This window comes from Pristiophorus japonicus, chromosome 6, assembly GCF_044704955.1.
Source record: "Pristiophorus japonicus isolate sPriJap1 chromosome 6, sPriJap1.hap1, whole genome shotgun sequence".
Classification (NCBI taxonomy): Eukaryota; Metazoa; Chordata; class Chondrichthyes; family Pristiophoridae; genus Pristiophorus; species Pristiophorus japonicus.
Genome location: NC_091982.1, coordinates 84,110,253 through 84,133,203, shown reverse-complemented (window position 1 = coordinate 84,133,203; position 22,951 = coordinate 84,110,253). Strand labels below are relative to the sequence as shown.

The window sequence follows — 22,951 nt, the reverse complement described above, 5'->3', positions numbered from 1 at the left end:
GGGAATTAAGTGGAGTATGTTCAGAAGGAGACTATGTAGGGAACAGTGATCATCGTATCAGGTTCATAATATTTGTGGAAAAGGACGAGGTGCAATTAAGCATTGAAGTACTTAATTGGGGGAGGGCTAACTTCAGTGAGTTGAAAAGGGATCTGGCCCGGTTGAATTGGAATCAAAAATTAGTAGGTAGAAAAGTAATTGAATAATGGAGGCCTCCAAAGAGAAGATGGTTCGGATACAGATTAGACACATTTCCATGAGGGGGAAAAGAAGGACAACCAAAGCTAGAGAGTTCCACGGATAACTAAAGATATAGAGGTTAAAAGGAGATAGAAAAAGGAGTTCTGACGAAGGGTCATCGACCTGAAACGTTAACTCTTTCTCTGTCCACAGATGCTGCCTGACCTGCTGAATGTTTCCAGCACTTTCTGTTTTTATATTAGAAAAAGGAAGCTTATGACAATTATAAGGTTAATACAGCAGAGAACCAAGCTGAATATAGAAAGTAGAGGAGATCTAAAAAAGGGATTAAGAGGGGCAAAGCGAGTATGAGAATAGATTAGTAGCTAACATAAAGGGGAACCCCAAAATCTTTATTAACTAATAAATAGTAAAGGGGTAGTCAAAGGAAGGGTGGGACCAATTAGGGGCCAAAAAGGAGATAATGTTGGGGGGGGGGGGGGGGGGTTGAAATTTAGGTCAGAGACTTCCTTCAGACGAATGCCTTCGACCTGAAATTTTTTAACGGAAATACCTGGTGGTCACGGAGGAACCTACGATTGCGGTTGGAGGCCTTCATTCAATGCGCAGCGTCCGGGGAGATGGCTTCCCCGTGCATACGGAAATGCTGGAGTCACGTGGGTCTGGACTTTCAATCATTAGGTAGTATTCTCATTGATAAAAATGGGAGCTCTGTTTGTGCGAGTTTCCCATTAGTATCAATGAAAAAACCCTCCTAAAACAAGGTGCACAGCAAAATAAATTAAAAAAAAAAACACCTCCTTTTTAAAATTATTTGAAATTAAATGGTTCAGAGAAAAAAATATATTTTTTGGCCATTTTTTTTGTGTTTTAGTAGTTAAAAATAAACTTACTTTAATGGACAGGATTTGTAACATAAAAATTAATGATTAAATTTATATTTTTATATGTTTTAAAACTCTTGTGCTGGTTAAAGTAAGTTATACGCCCACTTTTACCAGGCGTAAAAGTTTGAAGAACAATCGCTGGGCATGAGTTGGGCAAATAGTCCAAACTCTCCCGTGCGACTGTCCTTCCTGCGGGAATGTGGAGGATCTGTCCAGAGAAATCTTGACAGATTGGATAAGCTTGTTTTTGGTGCAGCGCATCTCACCCCGAAAGCCGGCTTTTGCAAGGCCTTGCTGGGTTCGTGCGCACTTCGTATGGACCTGGAGAGGCTGGAATTTTCGGCCCAATCTTTTGGAGGCAGAGGGCATGGCTGAGGTACTAAATGTCTTCTGTCTTCACTTGGTTGTGGATTATGGGTTCAAGTCCCACTCCAGGGACTTGAGCACATAAGTCTAGGCTGACAGTGCAGTGCTGAGGGAGTGCTGCACTGTCAGAGGTACCATCTTTCGGATGAGACGTTAAACCGAGGCTCTGTCTGCTCTCTCAGGTGGACGTAAAAGATCCCATGGCACTATTTCGAAGAAGAGCAGAGGGGAGTTATCCCCGAGCCAATATTTATCCCACAAATAAAAGAACAAAAATAATTTATCTGGTCATTATCACAATGCTGTTTGTGGGAAATTGCTGTGCGCAAATTGACTGCCGTGTTTCCCACATACAGCAGTGACTAAACTCCAAAAGCACTTTTTGGCTGTAAAACACTTTGGGCCCGAAATTCATCATATTACTGCCCAGAAATGCAAATTTCATCCAAAAAAAAATCCCCTACCCGGATACCGCCCACTGTACTGCGGCGGAAAATTCATCAGTCATTTACCATCGGCAGTATTCTATACTACCCGCCCATCGTTTAAGGCCCAAAAACCGTACAAAGTGGTAATTTCTTCATTAAAATCCATTGACCGCCGGACCTAAATACCGCCCTGAAAAAGCAGCTCTTACCTGATCTTACCTGATCTTACCTGATCTTACCTGATCTTACCTGATCTTACCTGATCTTACCTGATCTTAAGTGAACAGTATGGACGCCATTTTGGAAACGGGAGCATTTGATGAAAGGCTATTTAAGATTAGTATCTAGCATCCTCAGAAACTGAATTTTTTTTTTCTGTTTTATTTTCTTTATCCAGTTTAAAGTTTATAATTCAAGGTCCTTTCACTCAAATCAATGATTAAATAACTCCATCCACACCCCCCATTCCCCTTGTCAGTATGTTGCATTTACAAAATGATTCCACACATAATTTTCCCTTCAAGTTATTTTTACTCTGTTGCTACAGTCATTTTGCTGACTGTTGGGCGCTTGTTCTTCACCAGCAATGTTGAACATGAAAAACTGTCATGAATCTAATTGTTGGAAATCCTCAGAATACAGACCGTTGGCTATAAAAAATTGTGGGAAAAACGACCTCAGAATAAAAGGGAAAAAAAATTGCGCATGTGCAGAAGTCCGTTCTTTTTGCGATTGAGAAAAAAGTCGATCTCGATCAACTACACTGCCTGCTACATACCGCTCCCACTACCGCCCGAAAAAAATCACCAAATTAGCGGTCCTCGATCTTAGTGGTATGTAGGTGGTAAAAACCTTGTACTGCCAAGAAACGGGTGGTGGCGGTACTTCACCAATTTCGGGCCCATTGAGATGCCTGGTGGTTGTGAAAGGCGCCATATAAAATCAAGTATTTTTTTAACAAAAGAGAATGATACCAATATAGCAGTAAAGGAGGAAACAGTAACAATATTGAATAGGATAAAAATAAAGAGGATGTACTTAAAAGGTTGGCAGTCCTCAAAGTAGAAAAGTCACCTGGTCTGGATGAGATGCATTCTAGGTTACTGAGAGAAGTAAGGATGGAAATTGCAGAGGCTCTGGCCACAATCTTGCAATCCTCCCTGGATATGGTGGTGGTGCCAGAGGACTGGAGGATTGCAAATGTTACACCCATGTTAAAAAGAAGAGCGGGATAAACCCAACAACAACAGGCCAGTCAGCCTAACGTCAGTGGTGGGAACACTTGAGACTATAATCCGGGACAAAATTAATTGGTATTTAGTCTGGGCTAACAAATGAAAGTCAACACAAATTTGTTAAAAGCAAATCATGTTTGACTAACTTGATCAAGCTCTTTGATGAAGTAATGGAGAAGGTGGATGAGGGCAGTATGGTTGTGTTGTGTATATGGATGTTCAAAGTGTGAAGGTTACACTAAAAGAGGAGAGGGAAGTTGTACTAAAAAGATTAGCATTACTGAAAGCTGCTAAGTCACTTGGTCCAGATGGAATGCTAGGTTGTTGAAAGAAGCAAAGGTAGAAATAGCAGAAGTATTGGTCACAATCTTTCAATCCTCATTGGATACAGGAGTCGTGATGGATGACTGGAGGGTTACCACTATTCAAGAAAGGGGAGAGGGATAAGCCAGGAAACTACAGGCCAGTCAGCCTAACATTCGTGGTGGGGAAGTTATTGGAAACTATTATTGGGGACAAAATCAGCTTTCATTTGGAAGACATGGATTAATCAAGGAGATCCAGCATGGATTTGTTCAAGGCAAATCGTGTCTGACTAACTTGATTGAATTCTTTAATTAGGTTGATCAAGGTAGTGCAGTAGATGTGTATATGGACTTTCGGAAGGCATTCGGCAAAGTCCCATACAGGAGGTTTATTAAGAAAATGGAAACCTATGAAATTAAGTGGAAAGTGATGGTATGGATACAAAATTGGCTCAGTGACAAGAAGCACAAGGTGGTCGTGGATGGATGTTTTTCAGACTGGAAGGTGGTTTTCACTGGTCCCAAAGGGTCAGTTTTGGGTTCATTACTCTTTTTTCCAATTTTTATAAATGGCCTAGACTCTGGTGTAACATTACAAACTTTACAGATGATGTAAAACTTAGTGCAGTAGTAGGTAGTGATGAGGATAGTTACAGGCTTTAGGTTGATATAGACATGATGGTGAAATGGGCAGTGAAGTGAGGCCTAATGGGAAGATAGTGCATTATTTTGAAAAGTCTAGATGAGCAGAGAGACCTTGGTGTCCATATACTCAAATCCTTAAAGGTGGCACGTCAAGTTGATAAGGTGTTAAAGAAAGCATATGGTTACTTGGGTTTATAAATAGAGGAGTGGAATATAAAACAGAGATATGCTAGGACTAGATAACTCCCTGGTTAGGCCTCAGCTGAAATGCTGTGGACAATTGGGGACAAAATCAGCTTTCATTTGGAAGACATGGATTAATCAAGGAGATCCAGCATGGATTTGTTCAAGGCAAATCGTGTCTGACTAACTTGATTGAATTCTTTAATTAGGTTGATCAAGGTAGTGCAGTAGATGTGTATATGGACTTTCGGAAGGCATTCGGCAAGTCCCATACAGGAGGTTTATTAAGAAACAATTCTGGGCACCACACTTCAGGAAAGATGTAAAAGCCTTAGATAGGGTACAGACGAAGTTTACCAGTGATGAAGGACTTTAGTTCTGAAGAGAGGTTGGAAAAGTTAGAACTGTTCTCCTTGGAGCAGAGAAGGTTAAGAGGTGACCTCAAAAGAGGTTTTCAAGACGATGAGAGGTTTTGATAGAACAGATAGAGAAAATTATTCCTTCTGGCAAGTGGGTCAATAACTAGAGTCATAGGGGCCAAGTTTCCACAGGAGTTGCTCCTATTTTTTTTGGAGCAATTAGTTTTTTTTTGGAGTATCTTAAAAATCGCAATTATCCACATTTAGTTTGCTCCAGTTTCAGTGAGTTAGTTCAGTTTCTTTTTAGTTCAGTTTTTTTTTCAAAAGGGGGCGTTACCAGCCACTAATGCCTGTTTTGGCCATTTAAGCAAATTTAGACAGCCAATAGTTACTCCAAACTAGCTTAGGCCAATGTATGTGTCCACTTTTGTACGCTCAGAAAAACCTTACGGATATTTTAGAAATCAGGCGCAGGTAGCCAGAGATGGGGCGGGGGAAGGGAAGTTAGAGGATTTTCCAAAGCACTAAACACCTCTACCACAATATTAAAAAATCATAAGTACATTTGAAGCACTAAGCACTAAACAAAGCACAAAGCCAAGGGGGAGGGGGGAGAGATAGAGAGAGAGAGACACACGCATGAAATGTATTCGATTTGGTTAACAAAATAATGCCATGAACTGATATTGGATTGGTGCCAGCAGCTGTTGGTTGTTTGCCTTGGTTCGTTCAAAGTTTGCTTTTCTGGCCTCAGCCAGCTTGGTAATTCAGCTTGAGCCAGGTCCCCATCTGCCTCGCCCCCTCTTGGCCTGTTCCTTCGCTTTCACACGCTGTATGAAGCAGTCCCCACTCTCTGAATGCTTCATGTGCCCCACACACATATTAACCCTGTTGCCGAGCATCTCCTGTCATTGATTTGCTGGTTGACAATAATGCCTTCGGCAAGTTATGCTGTAAAGATCCTAATCTTGTCATAAAATACTCACGATACTTTAAATCAAAGCGTGCGCCAACATATAGGCACAACCACTGAAATAATGCTGCGAGGGCCATTGGGAGCCTGCTCACACGAATGCGGCATCGTGAGAGCCCATTTGGCCAGGGCTAGCGGCGGCGTGCTTTGGGCCCCTCCCACACAGCCTGCAGCACACGCACATAGAATGTGGGGGCGATGAGCTACTGCACATGCGCGCACACTCTAGCGTGCATGTGCAGAGGTCCCGGCACTGTTTTCAGCGCCGGGACCTGGCTCCACCTCCCCGCTGGTTCTGTTGCGCTCCGCCGAGTCTGATGTGCGTGGAGAATATCACTAAGGATTAGGCGCGCTTTTTGTTCCAGAAAGTAGGCGGACCTCATGGAGGTGCGCTGTTCTAAGGGTCGATGGAAACTTGGCCCCATAGATTCAAAATAATTGGCAAAATTAGGGCACTTGAGGAAAATGTATTTCACTGAGTTGTTGGGATCTCTAACACTTTAACTGAAAAGGTGGTGGGAGCTGAGTCCACAAATAATTTTAAAACTGAATTGGCCAGATACTTGATGAGGAACTTACACAGTTATGGACAAAAAGTGGGGTTGTGGGACTAAGCACGATTCCTCTTGCAATGAGCCAGCACAGCATGACGGAGTGAATAGCCTCCTTCTGTATCATTCTAAGATTTTATGAGTACTGCACTGTTCCAGTTGCACTTCTTTTGAGCGATGCAATTAAGCAATCTCCCATAAACATTGAGAGAAAAACACAAGATAATGACAAGATAATCTGTTTTTCGTGATGTTGGTTGAGGGATAAATATTGGTAAGATATTGGGAAGTACTCCCCCATTCCTCTTGGAACAGTACTATGGAATCTTTGACATCAACCTGAGAGAGCAGACGGCCTTGGTTTAACATTTCATCCGAAAGAAAGCACCTTTAACAATGCAACACTCCCTCAGTGCTGCATTGAAATGTTAACCTGGATAATGTGCTGAACTCTGCAGTGGAACTTGAGCCCACAACCTTCTGACTCGGATGTAAGAGTGCTACTACTGAGCCAAGGCTAATATGAAAATATCATAGGCAGTCTGTCGGAATCGAGGAAAACTTGCTTCCACTCTTAGCATGAGTTCTTAGGTGGCTGTACAGTCTAATACGAGAACCACAGTCTCTGTCACAGGTGGGACAGATAGTCGTTGAGGGAAAGGGTGAGTGGGATTGGTTTGCCGCACGCTCCTGCCTGCGCCTGATTTCTGCATGCTCTCGGCGACGATACTTGAGGAGCTCAGCGCCCTCCCGAATGCACTTCCTCCACTTAGGGCGGCCTATGGCCAGGGACTCCCAGGTGTCAGTGGGGATGTTTCACTTTATCATGGAGGCTTTGAGGGTGTCTTGTAACGTTTCCACTGCCCGCCTTTGGCTCGTTTGCCGTGGACGAGTTCTGAGCAGAGCACTTGCTTTGGGAGTCTAGTGTCTGGCATGCGAACTATGTGGCCTGCCCAGCGCAGCTGATCAAGTGTGGTCAGTGCTTCAATGCTGGGGATGTTGGCCTGGACGAGGACGCGAATGTTTGTGCGTCTGTCCTCCCAGGGGATTTGCAGGACCTTGCGAAGACATCGCTGGTGGTATTTCTCTAGCAACTTGAGGTGTCTACTGTACATGGTCCAAGTCTCTGAGCCATATAGGAGGGTGAGTATTACTATGGCCCTGTAGACCATGAACTTGGTGACAGTTTTGAGGACCTGGTCTTCAAACACACTTTTCCTCAGGCGGCCGAAGGCTGCACTGGAGGCGGTGTTGGATCTTGTCGTCAATGCCTGCTCTTGTTGATAGGAGGCTCCCGAGATAGGGGAAGTGGTCCACGTTGTCCAGGGCCACGCCGTGGATCTTGATGTCTGGGAGGCAGTGCTGTGCGGCGAGGACAGGCTGGTTGAGGACCTTTGTCTTGCTAATGTTTAGCATAAGGCCCATGCTTTCATACGCCTCGGTAAATACGTTGACTATGTCCTGGAGCTCAGCCCCTGTGTGTGCACAGACGCAGGCGTCGTCCACGTACTGTAGCTCGACGACAGAGGTTGGAGTGGTCTTGGACCTGGCCTGGAGATGGCGAAGGTTGAACAGCTTCCCACTGGTTCTGTAGTTTAGTTCCACTCCAGTGGGGAGCTTATCAACTGTGAGGTGGAGCATGGCAGCGAGGAAGATTGAGAAGAGGGTTGGGGCGATGACTCAGCCCTGCTTGACCCCGGTTCGGACGTGAATTGGGTCTGTGATGGATCCGTTGGTAAGGATCACGGCTTGCATGTCGTTGTGGAGCAGGCGGAGGTTGGTGACGTACTTTTGGGGGCACCCGAAATGGAGGAGGACGCTCCATAGACCCTTGTGGTTGTCAGTGTCAAAGGACTTTGTAAGATCGAAGAAGGCCATGTATAAGGGCTGGCGCTGTTCCCTGCATTTTTCCTACAGCTGTCGAGCTGCAAAAATCATGTCTGTTGTGCCCAGAGGGGACGAAATCCGCACGGTGATGGGGAGAAGACGGTTGAGGAGGACTCTAGCGACGACTTTTCCAGTGGTGTCGGACTTGTCTCCTTTTTTAAAAGATGGTCACAATCACTGCATCTCTAAGATCTCCCGGCATGCTCTCCTCCCTCCAGATGAGAGAGATGAGGTCGTGTATTTGTGCCAGTAGTACCTCTCCGCCATACTTCAGTGCCTCAGCAGGGATTCCATCCGCTCCCGTAGCCTTGTTTTTTTAGCTGTCTTATGGCCGATATAGCAGTGCCTGGTCTCCAGTCGTCCTGGACCCCCTTGCCACTGGACCAAGACCTCGCTCAGCTGAGAACGTGTGGTAGCCGGTATGCAACGATCATCCCACATTAAAAGAAATCACGCACAGGCATCTTCCACTCCTCTAGCATGACCAACACTCGATGCAACAGATGAGGCCAGAGGATTTTTACTCCAACCTCGAAAAATCCTTGACCTGCGTCCCCGCAGGCGACAAACTGATCCTCCTTGGCAATTTCAACGCCAGGGTTGGCAAGGACACAGACCTCTGCGGAGGCGTGATTGGCAGAGAGGGGGTAGGGAAAGCCAACTCCAGCGGTACCCTACTCCTAACAAAATGACCACAGAATGAACTTGTCATCACCAACACCTTGTTCCGCCAGAGGGACAAATACAAGGCATCGTGGCAACACCCTCGCTCCAAACACTGTCATCGTCTGAGCCAGTGATCGCAAGGATGTGGGCATCACCCGTGCCATGACAGGAGCTGACGACTGCTGGACAGACCTCCGCCTAATCCAATCCATCATTGACATCAACATAGCCCCAAAGCGAAGGGGGCAGCAAAAGCAGTATCGCAAAAAAGTCAATGCCGGGGCACTTAAGGATCCATCTAAGAGAACCCTTTACAGTCAGCGCCTCACAGCTAACCTGGCTTGCCTTGATGACCTCGAGCTGTAGAATGTCCACAGCGATTGGTCTGCCCTCCAGGCCTCCATAACCAGTGTCTGCAAAGAGACGCTCGGTCACTCAACCAGGAAACACCAGGACTGGTTTGATGAGAATGATCAGGAGATTCAAGAACTAATAGATTGCAAGCACAGAGCATTTCTGAGCCTTAAACAGCAACCCAACTTGGGAGCAGCAAAGCAGCATTACAGACGGCTAAAGGCTAAGGTCCAACAAAAAACCCGGGACCTAAAGAACAGGTAGTGGATGGAGAAAGCACAAGAAATACAGCAGCTGGCCAACAACCATGATGTGCGAGGATTCTTCACCGCAGTCAAGGCCACATACGGACCAAACTCCCAAGGCCCCACCCCACTCCTAGCCAAACACGGGGAAACACTCATAAAGTACACTTCGAAGATCTCCTCAATCGAGACTCTGCCTTTGACTCGAGTGTTCTCAACACCATTCCGCAGCATGCTACCCGCCACCACCTCAGTGAGATGCCAAGACTGCACGAGGTAGAGAAGGCCATGAAAATATAGCATGCATATAGCTATACAAGTCTATTGTGAATAAGCATCCTGTATTCATAGTTTACTGAAGTTGCATTGTACTTTCGCAGTTTTTTTCAAGGATATCCGATTTGCCTTTCAAATGTACCAACTAAGAGAAACAAAGCAATTCATTTGGGACAGGGGATGTGATTGTCCATTTTCTTGAGTTTAATTCCCTTTTAAGCAGTTTATTAATTTTGGATCATGCTCCCATTCACATATCCAGCGTCCCATTTTATTTTTTTTTGTTCTTTTGGGGAGTGGTGTCCTGAAGTATCCTTGTTTGTCCCCTCCAAAGCTCATGCTATAATATTCCAGTTTCATGAACATCACTGGAGATACACTGATCTTGTATGAGCACTTGGCACGTTCCTATCAAATTTGTCTGTCTGCTATATTAAGAGGTGTTAATTGTTTTAAATAGGTCAACACCTCTGTTAAAATAGCGCTTAAACAGTTACTGTTTATAAGACTTTGCACAGCATAATTTCCAGCCTATTTCTCGCAAAAACTAAGAGTACAGTATAATCTAAAAATAAATCCTGAGAGTTTGTAAGCATTGGGGTTAAAATAATAATCAAAAGTTAATGATCTCATTATGTAATCCGGGTTTATAAGGATTTTACTGAGGGTGAAGGAGTAGGAGGAGTGCTCGTGGGTGGAATAAATCTGTTAATGTATTTTGTGCATTTTTATCCTGCCTACTCCCAGGAACTGTTTCTTTCCACAACGTGTGCATATTATTAGTTGTGGAGTGTTTCAAGTGCTCCTTCTCAATTTTCCCACATCATTGTTGTCTACCACTTTCCTTCCTCTTGCTTGGTTGAGATGGATTGCTTTGTTAATCCTGACTCATTCTGTTGGAAAAGAAATGTGCTTTCTTTGTTGATGACTTTGCGATCTCTGCGGTAAAATCTTTAGCTTCCTCGATGGTAATTTGATTGTAATGCTGTCTTGCAGTGATGTCATCAAGCTGTCTAAGCAGCCAATCACATTGAAGAATTCGCACACAGCAAACCAGGAAATAAAAAGAACCTCTTATCGTTCACTTTTTAAAATTTTTACAGTGAAATAAAGATTGGGACATACCCATGGGATTAAGATAGCAACTGAAATATCTTAAACTTTTAAAAAGAAAAGGAAAAAAAACATTTTTATTATTTTAATAATAATGGAGAAAATGGACATTCCACAAATATAAAATTCATTTTTCAGGGCCAGATAGCTGTTTAGCATTAGTTGTTTTAAAAAAAAAGTCAGTCGCACCTCATTGAACAAGGTGTAACTTTTTATGGGGCGTTTAACAGCGATATTAGAGCGGAAAAGGGAAAGTTTTCAACAATTCAAGTGATTTCAGTGATTGTTGGTTTATGGGGAGTTCCACAGTGCAACCTGTGGCAGAGTAGGGAATGACTGACCACAACTGCAGGATTTCTGTGGTTATCTGCAAATGCGCTAAATCCTGAAGTTGTGGTCAGTTTCAGAGAGGTAATGATGGTGAACGCTCAGTTGCTCAGTTTCACAGACATTACCTCTGCAAAATCCGGGCCATTGTGTTACCTAACAGTAGGAGTAATGCAGCTAAGATTTTAAAACTTATAATATATAAATGATATCTTAAAAGAATTGGTGCCTTAAACTTAGTTGTGGTTAATCAACTTTTTGATTCCATGCAGGAGGAATTATTATGGAGGTAACTGGGCCAGTTTTAGCTTTTCTGGATTGCAGTCTTGGATTGAAGAATGCAGAGTGAGTTGTGTTTTATTTGGCAGTTTGCATTAAAATATTTGCAGTATATATATAATTTAGTACTTTGTATATCTTGCAGTAGGTGAACAAGAATTAATTCTGTGTATTAAAATGTTCTGTGTAAACTTTCCTTCACAGTTGTTTAAAAGAAAAAGTTATCCACTTAAACCAGAGAAAATGTTTTCTGTTTTTGTCAGTTATTTCATTAATTAAAAAAGGTGCACTGGCTCTGTGGGACATTGAAGTGCATTTAGCTGACATCTGATTTCTTGAATTGCGTGTCCTTTTTATTCAAGGCACAAAAATTGAATAGAAATTTTACTTTTCCATATTTTTACTCAGTTATGTTTTTTGCTATGCTCTTTTGAGAATATGCTTTTAAACATAGGTTAGCTATAAAATGAATCCACACAGGTGTCTCAAGTTAATATACCATCATGTTGTTCTGTGGAATTAGAGGGTGTGGTTCTGCTCTATTAATCAGCAACTCTGAGTTTCTGAACTACATGTAACATTTCCAAGCAGGCCACTTTTCCTTTTGTCAGGGAATGTCGCATGATTAATTGTAACCTAAATCAAACCGGAAGATAAAATCTGTCTGTTGCACACTGCCCTGTACTTCTGAGATCTGAGTTTGAATGCAGTTCAGGTTGACAGTGTCTTAAAGATCTCTGCAAACTTTCTGTTCGAAGTACCTCCCCTTATGTTAGAAAAGGAGGAGGAAAATGTGGTATTTGCGATGGAAGCACCCTGCTTAGAGCTCTGTCCTCATGAAGTCCTTCCACAAATCCTTTTGGTTCCAATACACTGCAATGTATTCTATCCTGCTCATAATTTTGCCTTTTTGTCTCATAGCTTCCTTACATGGCATTACCACAGCGAAAGTAAACTTGACATTTCTTCATGTTCATCACTGATCTCAGATCTGCAGTGCTCATTGGTGCTGTAGTACAGTGTATTCTAAACCATAGTACAGATTATTTACATTAAATACTCCTTTGGTGTACTACTGCCACGAGCACACAGATCCACTGATTATTCAAACGTTGATAAAATGACATTTCTCCACAACCAGAACCTCACCCGCTTCTTTCTCCCTCTCGCTCTCAGTCGCAGAAATCACAATCATAGCATCTTTATTTTTACAATCAACTTTCAAATGCCGGCTGCTCACTGGCCTCTTCTCCTTCACAGCTAGCAAACTCCAGTTAATCCAAAATTTTGCACTCCATGTTATTCCATGTATTAGATTTTCCATCATTTCTACCATTTCCAAACTCCACTAGCTTTCTGTTCCTTAGATATTAATTTCAAGGTCTTTGCTTTGAAAACCTCCATTGTCTTACCCCAACTCTACTAAAGTGGTTTTGATCCGCATGTTCCAGCATGCATCTCTTGCTCCAGTTTTGGCTTGCTGCTTTTCCCCTGCTTTGTCTTCTCTACTGGTGTTCATTGATGCCATTCAAAACAATGGTATAGATTGCTTGCATTAGACACTGCTCCAGTGTACGTGCTCATTCTAAAATGCTGCTCTGCTGATCCTTCAGTCACTACACCCCTGCCATCTCTTAAATCACTCTGCCTTGCCATTTCTCACTTCCTTCAAAAGCTTCTTTTAAAAACCTCAATTCTGCTTTTGGTTCTTCTGTTCCTGTCCTCATTCAGTGTACTCTCTTCCTCTTCATGTGTCCTATAATATTCCACATGAGGGGTGCTATACGCATATAAGTAGTTGTTGACAAAATGAATTTGGAACATTGTCAACCCAGTTCCAACTAGATGTAGGCCCAGAGTGCTCAAGTGTCAATAATCTAGTGTAAATTAATACTAAATTGGTAGTCTCACACTTAGAACTTGTAAGGATGGTTCCACGTAATGGGACAAGTTCACATTGAACTACGAGGTAGTTTTTGGGCAGATTATTGAGCGTTTTATTTTGTATTTGATAACTATCCATCCTAGACATACCTGATGCTGACTCATAGAACATTGCTCTGTTACCCAACTCTTGCATATCTCACCTAAGGGAGGGGGAAGGATGGGGAGAAGTGATTTACAAAAACGCGTGTGAAAAACTGAAGTAATTGTACTTTGGCTATGAAAGGAAGTTGAAAACTACCAGATCCATTATTGTTATAAATTTTTCTCTTCCTTGGTGTCTTTTTCCAAAAGTACAGTACTCTGGCAATAGTCAGAATGATTAACACCGAAGTTCCTGGGTTTCTGCCATTCCTGAGATTGTTTCTAGTGCAGAAAATGGGATTTATATCTTCACCTACAAAACTGATAGATAATTTAGTTGCCACATAATGGCTCATCACACATTAGTCTTGCAACATTCAGACTGTTCCTTAAACAGTTGTAATTCTGACATTGAAAGTATGGAGATACGGGTTCCCCTTGTGTTCATGGTACAAAATGAGCTTAAAAGTAAAAATTTGGCATGTATGCCAGTGTGACTTCTGCGCTAGATTTAATCACCTGTCCTAAAGTTCCCTTTGGTTGCGTGGCAATGTTTTTGTCTGATTACGTTCCTGTGAAACTCGCTGAGACGTTTTACTATGTTAAAGGTGCTTTATAAATGAAAGTTATTGTTGCATTTCTTGTTAATGGTATGCAGCACCTTGGAAATGGCTGTTTGAGTCCGATGAAGCAGAAATTAATAAGTGAAAAAGTTATTCCAAACTAGAGAACTACAAAGTAATCGAATTATATGAAAAATGCTTTAAAATTAAACTTTTAAATTTATTTTATTTTAGAGTAATAATAAACGCCTTGCGCAAGCCAGTGGATCCCTTACATTACAAATTGGCAAGTGAAGTTAATTTTAGTTTATGGCACTGACATTTTGAAGGAATGACCTCTAGATGATTATGCATCCGTGCAACAATAATGGCGATGTGCCCAAACCAAAAAATTGCTGGTATTTTTAGCAATAATGCTTCCTTTTGTTCATGGCTAAATGTGTATGCATATATCCTCTGACCTTTTTGTTATTCACATTAAAACATAAATTTCCTTTTATGAAAATGTTGTATGCACTATCCTACATGCCCTTGATATTTTCCAGGGAGATTCCATGTAAATACACAGCAAAAAAATGTTAAGTTTCTGTGAAAAGATTGATTTGTGCCATCTCTAAAAGAAACTTCCAATTTTAAATTGTGGCTGATAAAAATTAAAATGTTTTTTAAAAAAAGTTCTAAAATGCCTATCAATTCCTTGCATTTTCAAAACGAAGTTGTCATGTAAATAATCTACAATTGAATATTATGTTGTAATTTAGATGGCTTTTTGATATAAAAAAAACTTTCGGCTTAACTTTCGCATCAATAGAAAAAATTAGGAATTGGTTTATTGAATATATTGTCAGTGAACCACACCAGATGATACTGAAAGCCTTCAAATGTAGGCACCTTGGACAAGACATTTTTATTTTCTGTTAGTCATTTGAATTAACCTTAGGTATTGCAGTTGCTTTTCTATCAATTCTGATTCTCCATTAATTTATATTCCTGTATCAGGGACAACCCCCTAGCAATACAGAAGTTAACTGGAAAGACAAGATACTAGAAGGGGAAGATGCCATTCAACTTGATCAGATGGAGAAGTCCATTGAAAATTTGGAAGTCTTCTGCTATGCAAGGTGTGTTTTTCAAAATGCAATGTTCTTTATTTCTAAGAAAAATAAGGTCAGGAGAATTGCTGGGTTAAAAATGGTGAAGTTCAGCCTCACAGAAACCCCAAGAACATTCATTGTCACATTTAGTTAGAAAGTGATAGCAGCAAAGAGTATTTTCTAGTCGGGTGCATTGCATTATAAAGTGTAGGTGAACTCTCTAGATTTTTATGTGAAGGATTTTGCTCAGTGCTGAGCTTGGCTGATTATCTTGCCTCATAATTTTCTTAGCACTGATATGAACGTTCACACTCAAACTCTCAGCTATAAAACATGAAGGAGCTCACTCTACTACTATAATTGCCAGACATAATTGCACAATTCTACATTTCCAGGCTATCCCTGAAATGAACTTCCCACTCTCGTTTGTTTGTAGTGAGAATGCCTTCTTCTTTGGCCGGGGAGCCTGCTGAGTGTTGCTTCCACTGATTAGTCCATTGAAATCCATGACAGCATTCTGCTGTTTTCTGTACTTGTCAAAATAAAACGAGTAATATAAAAAGGAAGAGGGTAGCTAAAGTAAATGTGGGTCCCTTAGAGGATGAGACTGGGGAATTAATAATGAGAAACAAGGAAATGGTAGAGACTTTGAACAAATATTTTGCATCTGTCTTCATGGTAGAAGACACTAAAAGCATCACAATAATAGTAGATAATCAAGGGGCAAAAGGGAGGGAGGAGCTTAAAAAAACAATCATCACTAGAGAAAAAGTACTAGGCAAACTAATAGGACGAAAGGCTGACCCCTGAATCTGATGGCCTGCATCCTAGGGTCTTAAAAGAAGTGGCTGCAGAGATGGTGAATGCATTGGTTGTAATCTTCCAAAATTCCCTAGATTCTGGAAAGGTCCCAGTGATTTGGAAAACCGCAAATGTAGCGCCCTTATTCAAGAAAGGAGGGAGACAGACAGCAGAAAACTACTGGCCAGTTAGCCTAACATCTGTCATTGGGAAATTGCTGAAATCCATTATTAATGGAGTAGTACAAAAGCAAAATACTGTGGATGCTGGAATCTGAAATAAAAACAGAATGCTGGAAATCTCAGCGGGTCAGGCAGCATCTGTGGAGAGAAAAACAAAGTTACCGTTTCGTCAGAAGTAGTAGCAGGACATTTAGAAAATCATGATACAGTCAAGCAGAGTCAACACGGTTTTATGAAAGGGATATCGTGTTTGACAAATTTATTATAGTTCTTTGAGGATGTAACAAGCAGGGTGGAAAAAGGGGAACCAGTAGATGTAGTGTATTTGGATTTTGAAAAGGCATTCAATAAGGTGGCACATAAAAGATTATTGCACAAGGTAAGAACTCACGGGGTTGGGAGTAATCTATTAGCATGGATAGAGGATTGGCTAACTAACAGAAAACAGAGGGTCGGGATAAATGGGTCATTTTCAGGTTGGCAAACTAGCTAGTGGGGTGCCACAAGGATCAGTGCTAGGGCTTCAACTATTCAACTACTTACAATCTATATGAATGACTTGGATGAAGGGACCGAGTGTACTGTAGCCAAATTTGCTGACGATACAAAGACAGGCATGAGACACTGCCCTCATGCAAGATGAAAGCTTCATGGATGCTCCCTGGATATTGGGCATTTACTGCCATGATGCACTGAGTATGGTTGCAGACGATCTGTACATTCGTGGAGTGGAATCCCTTTCAGTTTCGGTAAAAGTCTGGATTGAGTAAAGGTGCTCGCAGGGCAATGTGCATAGTGTCAATGGCACCCTAAACCTTGGGGAAGCCAGTAATTTGTCCAAAACCTACAGCCCTCTCATTCTGTGTCTCCTTGGTCATTGGGAACTTTATAAAGTCAATCCTGTGTGCATACAGTGCAGTAGTCACCTGGCGAATGCAGCAATGTGTAGCGTGCTGCGAGATGGAGCATATCTCCCCCTGCTTATGTCTGAAAGGAGCCGGAGACATAGAAGGCAAGTGCCACAGTCACCTTCACGTCGACGGGCAGTGCAGTCCTGTTGCTGCTGTAGGTCTGCCTGTATGAGCTGGAATATCTCTGTGACCACCTCTTTTCGGAAGCGCAGCCTTCTAACGCACTGTGCCTCAGAGAGCTGAAGGTATGAGCGATGTTCCCTGTAAACTCGCCGGGGTAAGGCTTCCTCCCCGTACGTCTGCGACCTCTTCGATTACGTTGCAAATGATCAACAATAAATCTTCAAGCTCAAAGCCGTATGACTATTGTAATGTATGTACATAAGGTCTGCCCACCAACAGGGGTCACTAACGTCAGAGGTCCGAGGGTCATAGGTACACTCATGTTGGGCCCGGTATATAACCTGAACGTCTGGAAGCCATTAAAGACTGACACCTAGTCACTGGCTCACAGTACAGAGTTCATTGTATCATTTCATACACTACAACTGGCGACGAGGCAAATACAAACCTACGCAAAAGTATGGCGAGCACAGCATGATTGAGTACTGTTGGAATTCTCGAGTGATTCAGTGAGAGAGAGGATTAGGGAGATTTCACGGATCGGCTTACGACCTAAACAAAGACAAAGTTGCAGAGAAGCGCAGGGCAGTTCTTCTCACCGTCTGTGGCCCCAAGATCTATGCACTCATCAACTCTTCCTACAGAAAAGGATTACAAAGAACTGTGTGCTCTAGTTCAGGAACACCTTAAATCCACAGAAGGAATCCTCATATCCAGATATCGCTTCTATACGCACGTTCATCCAGAAGGCCAGGACATGGCGGCATTTGTTGACGACCCGAGACGTCTTGCAGGGCCTTGCAAATTTGGGCCTGCATTGGAAGACATGCTGCGTGACTTTTTCATGATCAGGGTCAACCACGAGGTGATCTTAAGTAAGCTGCTGTCTGCGGAGACGCTGGACCTCAGCAAGGTCGTCACCGTCGCCCAGGTTTGCATGTCCACGCAGAAAAGCACGAAGCAGATATCGCGACAAAACAGGAACTCCACGGCAAGTACTGTGTACAAAATTGGATCGACAGCCGGCAGAGCTGTACATGGCAGGGCCTGCTCGACTGCATCTGCAAGACCGGGAGCTGCTCAAAATTCGCCATAGAGGGCCTACTTGACTGTGTATGCGAGAACGAGAGCCGCTCAAAGCCCGCCATCGGGTGCAAATCCGAGCTCAACGTGTTGGCATTGTGGGGGCAATTACTGACTCCACCAGTGCCGCTTCAGGCAGTATGTATGCAGAGGGTGTGCGAAGACTGGGCATCTTCAACGGACGTGTCCACAGCAGAGCAAGCGAACTGCGACACACCACGCGGATGATGATCAATTCAGCGTGAATCTGGCGATGCAGCCTGAGGCATTTGAGAGCTCCAAGGAGGAAGTGTATAGCGTACGTGCATTCCTAACAAAGATCCAACCAATAATGATGGAGATAAAATTAAACGGCATGCCGGTATCCATGGAATTAGACACTGGTGCGAGTCAATCGATAATGAGCCAGAGGTCTTTTGAAAAATTGTGGGAGACCAAAGCAGAGAGACCCAAGCTGAGTCTGATAAATGCGAAGTTACGTACCTACACCAAAGAGCTCATACCAGTGATCGGTAGTACAGCAGTAAGAGTGTCGTACGAGGGAGCCGTTCATGATCTATCGTTATGGATTATCCCGGGCAACGGCCCATCGTTATTCGGCAGGAGTTGGCTCGAGAAAATAAAATGGAAATGGTATGATATCGAAGCTTTGTCATCAGCGGATGATGATTTGTGTGCTCAAGTGCTGAGCAAAGTTCCCATACTTTTTGAACCGGGAATTGGCAGCTTCAAGGGAGCCAAGGTGCAGATTCACCTAGTTCCAGACGCAAGGCCCGTCCATCACAAAGCCAGGTTGGTCCTGCACATGAGAGAAAAGGTCGAGCTCGAATTGGACAGGCTACAACGCAAGGGGATCATCTCACCAGTCGAATTTAATGAATGGGCCAGCCCCATTGTTCCAGTGTTAAAGAGCGATGGCATGGTCAGGATTTGTGGAGACTACAAGCTCACGATCAACCGAGTTTCGAAACAAGATCAGTACCCTCAACCGAAAGCTGATCTGTTTGCAACGCTAGCCGGGAGAAAATCGTTTTCCAAATTGGATCTAACGGCAGCCTTCATGACGCAAGAACAGATTGAATCATCAAAGAAACTTACGTGCATCAACACGCGCAAAGGATTGTTTATTTACAACAGGTGCCCTTTTGGCATTCATTCAGCGACAGCCATATTTCAGAGAAACATTGAGAGCCTATTGAAATCCGTCCCCAGGACCATGGTATTCCAAGACGACATCCTAGTCACAGGTCGTGACACTGCCGAGCACCTGAACAATCTGGAAGAGGTTCTGCGTCATCTGGACAAAGTGGGACTTGGGCTGAAATGTTCGAAGTGTGTTTTTATGGCACCAGAGGTTGAATTCCTTGGACGAAAGATTGCTGCAGACGGAATCAGGCCTACAGACTCAAACAGAGACCATCAAAAATGCGCCCAGGCCCCAGAATGTGACGGAGCTGTGTTCGTTCCTGAATCTTCTCAACTACTTCGGTAACTTCTTACCCAAATTGAGCACAGTATTAGAGCCTTTGCACAAGCTGCTCAGGAAAGGAGACAACTGGGCGTGGGGTGAAACACAGAAACATAGAAACATAGAAAATAGGTGCAGGAGTAGGCCATTTAGCCCTTCGAGCCTGCACCGCCATTCAATGAGTTCATGGCTGAACATGAAACTTCAGTACCCCCTTCCTGCTTTCTCGCCATAACCCTTGATCCCCCGAGTAGTAAGGACTTCATCTAACTCCCTTTTGAATGTATTTAGTGAATTGGCCTCAACTACTTTCTGTGGTAGAGAATTCCACAGGTTCACCACTCTCTGGGTGAAGAAGTTTCTCCTCATCTCGGTCCTAAATGGCTTACCCCTTATCCTCAGACTGTGACCCCTGGTTCTGGACTTCCCCAACATTGGGAACATTCTTCCTGCATCTAACCTGTCTAAACCCGTCAGAATTTTAAACGTTTCTATGAGGTCCCCTCTCATTCTTCTGAACTCCAGTGAATACAAGCCCAGTTGATCCAGTCTTTCTTGATAGGTCAGTCCCGCCATCCCGGGAATCAGTCTGGTGAACCTTCGCTGCACTCCCTCAATAGCAAGAATGTCCTTCCTCAAGTTAGGAGACCAAAACTGTACACAATACTCCAGGTGTGGCCTTACCAAGGCCCTGTACAACTGTAGCAACACCTCCCTGCCCCTGTATTCAAATCCCCTCGCTATGAAGGCCAACATGCCATTTGCTTTCTTAACCGCCTGCTATACCTGCATACTAACCTTCAATGACTGATGTACCATGACACCCAGGTCTCGTTGCACCTTCCCTTTTCCTAATCTGTCACCATTCAGATAATAGTCTGTCTCTCTGTTTTTACCACCAAAGTGGATAACCTCACATTTATCCACATTATACTTCATCTGCCATGCATTTGCCCACTCACCTAACCTATCCAAGTCACTCTGCAGCCTCATAGCATCCTCCTCGCAGCTCACACTGCCACCCAACTTAGTGTCATCCGCAAATTTGGAGATACTACATTTAATCCCCTCGTCTAAATCATTAATGTACAATGTAAACAGCTGGGGCCCCAGCACAGAACCTTGCGGTACCCCACTAGTCACTGCCTGCCATTCTGAAAAGTACCCATTTACTCCTACTCTTTGCTTCCTGTCTGATAACCAGTTCTCAATCCACGTCAGTACACTACCCCCAATCCCATGTGCTTTAACTTTGCACATTAATCTCTTGTGTGGGACCTTGTCGAAAGCCTTCTGAAAGTCCAAATATACCACATCAACTGGTTCTCCTTTGTCCACTTTACTGGAAACATCCTCAAAAAATTCCAGAAGATTTGTCAAGCATGATTTCCCTTTCACAAATCCATGCTGACTTGAACCTATCATGTCACCATTTTCCAGATGCACTGCTATGACATCCTTAATAATTGATTCCATCATTTTACCCACTACTGAGGTCAGGCTGACCGGTCTATAATTCCGTGTTTTCTCTCTCCCTCCTTTTTTAAAAAGTGGGGTTACATTGGCTACCCTCCACTCCATAGGAACTGATCCAGAGTCAATGGAATGTTGGAAAATGACTGTCAATGCATCCGCTATTTCCAAGGCCACCTCCTTAAGTACTCTGGGGATTTATCGGCCTTCAATCCCATCAATTTCCCCAACACAATTTCCCGACTAATAAAGATTTCCCTCAGTTCCCCCTCCTTACTAGACCCTCTGACCCCTTTTATATCTGGACTTCAAGACAGAGCCTTTGAGAAGGCTAGAAATCTGTTGTGTTCCCACAAGCTACTGATATTTTATGACCCTTGCAAGCGTCTAGTTTTGATCTGTGATGCGTCGTCCTATGGGGTCGGCTGCGTACTCTAGCAAGCCAATGAGTCAGGCAAACTACAACCACTTGCATACGCATCTCGAAGCCTTTCCAAGGCGGGAAGAACATAAGGCATGGTAGAAAAAGAGGCTTTACCATGTGTTTATGGGGCAAAAAAAAAGCAGCAGTACTTGTTTGGGCTTCGCTTCGAGCTGGAAACCGATCACAAGCTGCTTATATCGTTGTTCTCAGAACATAAAGGTATCAATACCAACGTGTCATCCCACATCCAGAGGTGGGCGCTAACATTATCTGCCCATGATTGTCATTCGCCATAGACCAGGCACCGACAAACTGCGCTGATGCATTGAGCCGGTTACCGTTGCCCACACAGGAAGTGGAAACACCAATGCCCGCAGAGCTACTCGTGGTCATGGATGCCTTTGAGAGTGAAGGGTTGCCTGTCACTGCTCAATAAGTTAAGACCTAGACCAGCCAGGATCCGACCCTATCGGTTGTAAAACGTTGTGTTCTTAAAGGGGACTGGTCGACCACCCCCAAGGAAATGGGTGATGAAACCAAACCGTACAGCCGTCGCAAAGATGAGCTTTCCATCCAGTCCGACTATTTACTGTGGGGTAATCGTGTTGTAATGCCCAAGAAAGGCAGGGCGAGATTTGTATGTGAGTTACATAGTACGTATTCCGGTATTGTCATGATGAAGGCCATCGCCAGGTCCCATGTTTGGTGGCCTGGCATTGACTCGTGCTTAGTCATGCGTGCATCAGTGCAGCACTTGCATGCAGTTAAGCAATGCTCCAAAGGAAGCTCCACTCAGTCTGTGGTCATGGCCATCCAAACCGTGGTCTAGATTCCACAGTGACTTTGCGGGCCCCTTCCTCGGTAAAAGTTTTTTTGTGGTGGTGGATGCATACTCCAAATGGATAGAATGTGTGATCGTTATCCAGCACTTCCACTGCCACCATTAAGAACCTGAGAGCCATGTTTGCCACACAGGGTCTGCCAGACATCGTGTCAGCGCCAACGAGCTGTTTCACGAGCCTGGAGTTTCAAGAGTTCATGAAACTCAACGGCATAAAACACGTGAGGTCAGTCCCGTTCAAACCCGCGTCCAATGGTCAAGTGGAGTGGGCAGTTCAAACCATCAAGCAGAGCCTGAAACGCGTAACTCATGGTTCCTTGCAGACACGCCTGTCACGCATACAGCTCAGTTACAGGACAAGGCCACACATGCTCACCGGGGTCCCACCTGTGGAATTATTGATGGAGAGGCCTCAAAACCAGGCTCTCTCTACATGACCTTAATGATCATGTCGAAACCCGACGTCAACGCCAGCAGTGGTATCACGACCGTGCCGCAGTGTCATGCGACATATCTGTAAATGACCCAGTGCATGTACTTTAACCATGGTCAAGGGCCCAAGTGGCTCCCGGGCAATGTTACGGATAATGAGGGTAACCGGGTGTATATGATTAAGCTCAAGAATGGCCAGATGTGCAGGAAACACATTGATCAAATCAAGCTAAGACGCACTGACGAAC

At 43.6% G+C, this 22,951-nt stretch overlaps 1 protein-coding gene across 1 annotated transcript in view; it reads left to right on the top strand.

The window, feature by feature from the left end:
• chm (CHM Rab escort protein) overlaps positions 1 to 22,951 on the top strand; it is a 189,500-nt gene that overhangs the window by 53,023 nt on the left and 113,526 nt on the right. The window contains exons 3-4 of the mRNA XM_070883035.1: positions 11,274 to 11,346; positions 14,871 to 14,992. Of these exons, the coding sequence (XP_070739136.1) occupies positions 11,274 to 11,346; positions 14,871 to 14,992 (195 nt within the window). The remainder of the gene's footprint in view (positions 1 to 11,273; positions 11,347 to 14,870; positions 14,993 to 22,951) is intronic.